This window comes from Mastomys coucha, unplaced genomic scaffold (genome assembly GCF_008632895.1).
Source record: "Mastomys coucha isolate ucsf_1 unplaced genomic scaffold, UCSF_Mcou_1 pScaffold19, whole genome shotgun sequence".
Classification (NCBI taxonomy): Eukaryota; Metazoa; Chordata; class Mammalia; order Rodentia; family Muridae; genus Mastomys; species Mastomys coucha.
This window is the reverse complement of record NW_022196901.1, coordinates 18450696-18458554: the sequence shown is the minus strand read 5'-3', so window position 1 is coordinate 18458554 and position 7859 is coordinate 18450696. Positions and strand designations below refer to the sequence as shown.

The 7859-nt window shown below is 41.2% G+C and overlaps 1 protein-coding gene across 1 annotated transcript; it reads left to right on the top strand.

The window, feature by feature from the left end:
- The first annotated feature begins 1505 nt into the window (after positions 1 to 1505).
- Positions 1506 to 6253, top strand: LOC116097534 (mitochondrial import receptor subunit TOM7 homolog). The gene is made up of 3 exons (XM_031380126.1): positions 1506 to 1700; positions 4027 to 4075; positions 6090 to 6253. The coding sequence occupies exons 1-3, from the start codon at positions 1514 to 1516 to the stop codon at positions 6103 to 6105; spliced, it is 252 nt and encodes an 83-aa protein (XP_031235986.1). The 5' UTR covers positions 1506 to 1513; the 3' UTR covers positions 6106 to 6253.
- The last annotated feature ends 1606 nt before the right edge of the window (positions 6254 to 7859 follow it).

The following is a 7859-nucleotide window of genomic DNA, read 5'->3' as shown; positions in this document are numbered from 1 at the left end:
ACAATGGAAGAATTCAAGAATTTTTAGAGGGAATAGAAAAGTACTAAAGGAGTTGGAGGAAGAGGAATGGAAGAAAATCATGTAATTGTATTTCAATTTTTTTAAAAGTTTAAAAAAAGAATACTGGGCCGCAGAGCTGACTCTGCGTGTGTACTGCTCTTGTAGAAGACCTGGGTTTGCAGAGCTGACTCTGTGTGTGTACTGCTCTTGTAGAAGACCTGGGTTTGCAGAGCTGACTCTGCATGTGTACTGCTCTTGTAGAAGACCTGGGTTTGGTTCCTTTCACCCTCTGCAGGCAGCTGACATTCACCTGTGACTCTGGTACCAGGGGAATGCTATACCTCTAGTCTTAATAAGCACCAGGACAAGAGTTCATATCCTTAACAACATACTTACATATAAGCACACACACAGTATACAGACACACACACACACAGGCAAAACACCCATCCACATAAAAAAGAACTCTCTTAGAGCTTGAGAAATCTAGACCTGTCATCAAACACTCGAAGAACAACCACCAACCTTCTATCTTAAGGGCAAGATGTGAGCCAGAATATTCTGGCTTGTTGAGTCTTAGAACTTGCACAAGTCGAGGAAGTCCCCACTCACACGCAGACAACAGCAGTCACTTATTAACTCTGGTTTGTTGCAATGGATTCTGTCTGGCCAAAGGCAAAAAAAAAAAAAAAAAAAAAAAAAAAAAAAAAAAAAAAAAGGTGGTGTAGCCTTTAATCCCATCATCACGGAGGCAGAGGTAGGCAGATCTCTGTGAGTTCTAGGCCAGCCAAGGTTACAAAGTAAGACCCTGTCTTAAAGATAAATTGACAAATAAACCCAGATTTCACGCGAAACTTCCGACATTTGAAAATGTTGGCAAATGAAAATGAGAACATAGGTGCAAAGTAGAAGAAAACCTGAAGAGTGTCCGATTGACGTCTGGTTTTGGCAGTCATACCTCTGGCTTGAAGAAACTGATTCCGGGATAGTAAAGAACTTAGCCAAGATAGCAGAATAAGGGTAGAATCATACTAGAATTCTGTCCCCTGGAATTTTATTAACATTCCAAAGAATGTTTTTCAAAGAAAGATCACTGGGATGTGTGCTTTAAAAATCTGTAAAGACGCTGGGAAAAAATAAAGGTAGTTGTAGACAAAAGGAAGGCCTCAAGTAAGTGCGTACTGCAATCTTTAGCAACCACGGAAGCCGAGGAAAAAACTCAGAGCACTCGAGACGCAGATGCAGTAGCAGCTCCGTGGGTTCGAGGGCAGCAAGGTCTTCAACAGGGAGCCCCATTCTTGAAAGATAATCCCCGCCCCGCCCCCTCAAGGAAAAGCCGGATTCATACCAACAATAACAACTACAAACACGTGACAGAGAGAGCCATGAACACGCACGGCTTCCCCCAAGCTTCCCTGGCAGACAAGGCGGAGCTAGGTTGGTGGAAGGTGACGGATTACGGCCTCTGTCGGCGATGCCTCACGACTCCTGCCGTAAAGGCCGCACGTGGCGCATGCGCAGCTCCTCTCCCTTCCGGGCTCCGGACGCGGTCGTGGTTGTTTGTAGGGGCTCCTCGTTCTGCTGGTCCGTCGTCGCCATGGTGAAACTGAGCAAAGAAGCCAAACAGAGGCTGCAGCAGCTCTTCAAGGGCGGGCAGTTTGCCATCCGCTGGGGCTTTATTCCTCTCGTGATTTACCTGGGTCAGTGATTGAAGAACTTGGGAGGAGCCGAAGGGCAGGGGTTGGTGGGTCTGAGTCTTTTTTGGTCTTCCGGGGCGGGGAAAATAAACCGGGCCTCCGTGTTCTCCACGTTTTCCGAGCCTGTCTAGCCGGGCTATCTTCGAGTTCCTTTTTCGAGTTCCTTTTAGCTATTTGGGTAGTGTTTAACCAGTCACACAACCCCTTATATTCCGTACTTACATCTATAAAGTAAAAGCAAGACCTTTCAAGTTTGATTCTAGGTTTATATGACCCCTAAAGGAAGATTAATTCTCTATTTGGCTTTCAGAGCGTTTCCCCTCCTGTAGATGAAAGACGCTCATGAAGTTAAACGTAACTGCCTTAAAGCGTGATTATGACAGCAGTTGGGTGCTTAAGCTTTTCTTGTATAATGAGGGATTTCGTTTTGTTTTGTTTTGTTTTCTCCCATTTTGCAGGGAAACAAACCGAGCCATTAAAGTCGTACTTTCCTTGCCCAAGTATTCCTTGCCCAGGCAAATATTTTCACCCAGGGCTACACTCTGGACCTTATACTGTACCTGGTTGAGTAGTTTTACGGTTTTTAACCCTAATGCCTTATTCAACCCATAAGGTAAAAAGGAAACTGCAGAGTATTTTAGCACCAGGTCTCAGAGCTCGAATGTGGACTCTGACATTCCACGTTAAAGCAGGACCCTCACAAGGTGCCGCTTCTGGTTTGTCTTAGATGACTTGCGTTGTTATATAAGATAAAATACATTCATTTGTAGTCTTGACAGAGGCTCTAACCAGGCTGTACATTTCTCCAGGCAGCTGTTGTACCTGTGAGCAGTGATAACCTGGATATTTTGATAGGACTTAAGTATTTTTCTTGGTATTTCTAAGTATTACTGTTGGACAGTGCCTCGTTTAGCTAGCCTTCAACTCCTGATTCTCTCTTCTCTACTTTTCAAGTGCTTGAATTACAGGCCTGCACCATCACATACAGCTCTTTCCTCCTCTATTTTGAAAGAAAAAAAAAAGCTCAGATAGTGATATTGTATAAGTATCAGGTAAATAATTGTGACAGCTTACTTTTTTTGTTACTTATTTTGAGACAGGGTCTCTCTATGTAGCTCTGGCTGTCCTGGAATCACTAGGTGGACCAGGCTGGCCTTTGCAGTAATCCTTCTGCCTCTGCCACCTGAGTGCTGCTGGGATTAAAGGCATGTGCCACCACCAACTGCTGGCTTTATTTTTGTAGGCCATGTTGTCCATATAGTTCTTTGAGTCTCCCTCGCCCCCCCCCCTTTCCATAGTCTGCCTGCAGTTGAGGCTGGCTGACCTTGTAATTCTGCCTTATCTCTGGTGTAGTTGGAATTACAGGTGCACTAGACTCTTCTCCACCGCCAGAGAGGCCTAGGCTGGCATGACTGTAACCTCAAGCTCCCCTTGCCTTCAGCATGTGGGTAATGGGTTAGAGCTGTGCACAGCTAGGTCTAGATTGAGGTTCTGGTTAGCTAGAAGCTTTAGCTACTTGTCAGAACCTTGGGTCTGAGGACTGGATGCCACACACGGCGTCCTTTCCTAAGGCTCGTCATTGCAGTATTTTTACCCTAGCATCCACTCGGGTATTTAAGGTCAATGTTGCTGGGGCTGCCCTCCCAGCACTACTTTGTATGTATGCCTGACCTTCTCAGAAACCAGCAGTTGTTGCCTGAAGGTAGGATAAAATGCAGATCCCTCACCATTGTGGTGTGTGGCTTTTTTTTTTTTTAATTAAACTTGGGATTCCCAAGTGCTGGCTACCATGCTCAGCCCTCACAGTTCTTAATGTTAATCATTATTCAGGAAATTAATATATATCATCAACTGAGTTTAAGTTGTATTTAAATAGTAAAGGGGTTTTTTTAATACTTAAAATTGGAGTATATTGCTCTAAATAGGTAGATAAATAAATTATTTTCCCTCCTTTTCTATCTTGAGTCTTTGCTTTATCAAGAGAGTAGTTTGTGGAAGATAGAGTAAGAAGTCCTCAATTATACTTTCAGAAAAGGTGTTGTTTTTCTCTTTCTTTAAGCTTTTCAAAGTTTTCCAGTGTGGTTTGGGACTTGTAATAGTCTTGGGAGTGACTGAATAAAAGAAAGGCCATGCTAAGATGGTCTGCTATCTGCACAGTGAAAACTGTCCTTTCTGCTGAACAGTCATGGATGCTGCTTCACTTTCTGGTGAAAACTAGAAACCTTTAGCAGTACAAGTCAGCTGAGACGTGTCCCGGATTGGATTGTAGAGGTTTTGTCTGCTGGACTTGTAATTGTTTTATTTGAAAGTTTTGTTTTTTTTCCTTCAGGATTTACTAGGGGTGCAGATCCTGGAATGCCTGAACCATCAGTTTTAAGGTAATACTCTGGAGTATCAACATTTGAAGGCAGATGTTCATATATTATCTGGTATTGGGAAGTCATTAGGAAGTGGATGGCCCATAATTTCACCAGTCTTGGGTTGTTAGAAGAGATATTGTGGTCTAGTCTATGGTCTAGTCTAGCTTGTATTAGTTACTGTGTAGCTGCTTTGCTTTCTTCCTCCCACCTTAAAAATCTTTATTTACTATGTTATAATCATAATGATAGACATTTTTAAAAGAAAAGAATCAATTTATCTCCTTACCCCATGAAAGGTTAAACTTGTATATGATACATAGAATTTTGGTCTTTTCACCTAAAATTAGAATTGATATGTATCCCACTCAGGGACATGCCTCCATGAACTAACTTCCCATAAGACTTCGTCTCTTAAAGGTTCTATCTGCTTCCAGTATTTTATAGGCTGGTCCATAGATCTTCAATATTTGAACTTTTGAGCACATTCAGCTTTTAAAACACAGCAACTTGTGAAAACTGTATATATACACACGTGTGTAAATGCTGTAAATATTATGTTAAAAGCAGAGTCTCAAGTAGGTGTGGTACTGAAGAACTGGCACTCCGGTCTCTGTAATGACCATGGACACTGCAGTGATGCTGTGGCATTTTGGCTGTGTTTCAGACATAGGCAGAAAATACAGTTGGGTATTTCTTGCCAGAGTGCTTATACTAGAAGGATTTCAAATTTCAATTTCAGTTTTTCTTATTTCAGCGTGCTGGGGGAATGACACCAAGGCCTTGTGTATGTCAGGCAAGCATTCTGCTAAGAGCCCTACCCCAACAAACCCTTCTCTGTTCAAATTAGACATGGGGGTTTGCAGTAGTACTCATAGTCATATACAGTGTGCTGGTTCCCCATAAGAACAGAACACACACTGTAAGAGGAGCTTTAGTTGATGGCATACAGTATACTCTGAGGTTGGAGAGTTCCCCGATGGCTATCTGCAAAGTGAGTGGAAAGCCAGTAACTGCTTGATCCAAGGGGCTGGGACCCTGAGAATGGCTTTCAACTCTTGATCCTCCTGCCTCTGCCTTCTGAGTGCTGACCTATAGACTTAATTCATCACACCCAGCTAAGACATAAGTAGAATGAGTATCATTTCTATTATCTATGTTAGACCAAGGAAGATTGTCTTTTTTCTTTATTTTGGGTGTTCACTCCATTGAGAAAGAGATCTTAATAGCTGAAGAGTTTGTTTTCATATCTATGCTGTGTGTAAAAATACCTGGACTCAATGAAGACCATTTACTATTTGATACATAGTGGAGAATGTATGTTGTGTTTCCTAAGCATCGAGAGGCCTCGAACCTTTAAGGATAAACTACAGAGCTTCATTGTCATGAAGCCACATTTTTAATCAGTAAGATTTAGACGTGGAACATGTCTCTTCTCCCCTCCCCCTCTTTAACAAATGCTATGGGAATCTGTCCCCCTTTATGAGTTAAAGATTCTGGGTGGGAGTTAGCAGTTCAAATAGTGGCTGATTGCTCCAAGGGATGTGGGTGGGCCAAGGTGGCCCTTAGGTCAGAGTCGCTTTTCCTTGGTTATATATCCATTTCCCTGTCAGATTTGTGGTAGTTTGAAGCAGGAATGGTAACTGGAGTGTGACCTTTTCACAGTCTCACTCAAAATACTCAGTAAAAGGCTGTTTGTTGTGTTATTCACACTTTATGTAGTAGTAATACAGTTTTACTTCCGTTTCCTGGTCCTTTAAGTCAATGAAAATCATTATCTTTTGGTTAACTTCATTTTATGTATTACTGAAATTTTCCTTTTTTCAAGGTAACCACATTCAAAAGTAACAAAACTATATTTCTGTATGTTTGATTTTGTTATTTTTTTAAATTTATCTGCTTATGGATTCTTGTCCTCTAGTAACTGAGTTTAATGGAGAAACAAATGTGAATGTGTAAGACCTGGTTCCTCAGCTGTTTGTAGAAAGTTTTTGTTTCCACGTTAATTTATTTTTCCCCTTCATAAATGTTTTAGCCTATTTTGGGGATAAAGTACCGCTTGTTTGGACGCAATCCACCATGGGAGGTGTGTGCTCCGGCTGGAGAAGAAAGGAGGCGTCAGTTCAACACATCTGTGGCAGAGTGGAGCCTGTACTGACGTGTGATAGACTATCAAAGTAAATATTTTTAACAATGTTATATTTTGTCTTTCATACTTTTTGAAACCTTTGTGTGTGTGTCTCTCTCAGTGTGTGTGCTTATATTATATTGTACCAGTGTGGAAGTCAGAGGACAATCTACTGTTTTTTACAAAAACAAAACAAAACAAAAAACAAGGTTAAGGGAAAGAATAGGTGAGACAAGACCTGGTAACTTCCAAGAAGGATCTGGAAGCTCTCACTAACAAGATAATGCCTACATCTGCCCCTGCCTCTGCCCTCTCCACCACCACCCACCCCTGCCAAGTGCTGAGACTAAATATGTGTGCCACTGCTGCCTGGCTCTTCATCCTTAAAGAACTTTTACCAACCTGATTGTACACACATAAAAAGTTGTATCTCTTGTCTGTAAACTGTAGGCCCCATTGACCATTGATGCAGTACTATTGTCTATTTAGAGCCCTGCTGTCTATTTAGAGCCCAGCACATGCACATCATAGGTGTTCAGGAAAAGGAAGGAGGGAATTACCAGATTGTGTTTATTAAGGATACAATGCTTGTGACTGGAAACTTGCATAGCTTGAGTCAGTATTTTTTTCTGCCCAAGTCATAATGGGTGATTGCAGTCCCCTCCAAGACTTGACAGAAGATGTTAGGGTCACACAGATAAGATGTTTACTGAGACTTGTCAATTTATGCATTCAGTCTTCACAATAGTGGGCTAAGTAGGAAATGATCTTCCTTTTGAAGATTTAACAAACTAGTTAATTTTCTCCCAAATTAGAGGGGGAAAAACCTACAATTTCAGGTTTGAATCCAGGTGACTAAGAGATTGTGATCTTATTACAGTCATATGCTACCTTTCAAAATGATTCATGCAAATGATTAACTTTTATAGCATAAAAATAATGCTAACATTTTAAGTATAATAGAGGGCCCACACCTTTTGAATACTACTCAGGATTTTATATACAAATAACACATAGACCAGTCAATTTCACATAAAGCTAACTTCTTTGAAACTATTATGCCTGATATTTGCAAACAGTACACATTTTTTCCTGTCCTTAAGTAGCTTTCATTTTTAAACTTTCTCATTATTAATTATATATAATTAATTATACTCAATAATGCATTTCATTGTGAGAGTTTCATGCAGATATGCAAATATTTTTGTTCATATTTACTCTCTAATCTCTTCCCACTCCTGCTTGGTCCTCTCTCTTCCCAACTAGAACGCTTTGTATTTTCATGTCTTTTTCTTCTAATTATCAAGCTTAACTAGGGCACTTAGCCAGAGCATGGGTAATGGATTTTTTTAAAGACACACGGGCAATTTTACCAGTGGCTATATCACTGAAGAAAATGTCTCCCCCTCCCCTAGGAACCATTAGTTGCCTATAAATCTAAAGAGAAAGGAGGGGTCTCATGAGCTGTCCCCTGCCCAGCCATTAACTGCTTATAAATTCTCAGGAGGGGCAGAGTTTCTCCTTTCTATACAAAAATATCGATGACCTAGTGTTATGTAGGAAATCACAGCTGATGAGAGCTCCTGACTCAGCAGCTGTGCCATGGCCAGAAGACAGGGTTCTACATGACTCCACTCCTTCCTCCCCTTCAAATGGATGATCTAGATTGCCCATTTA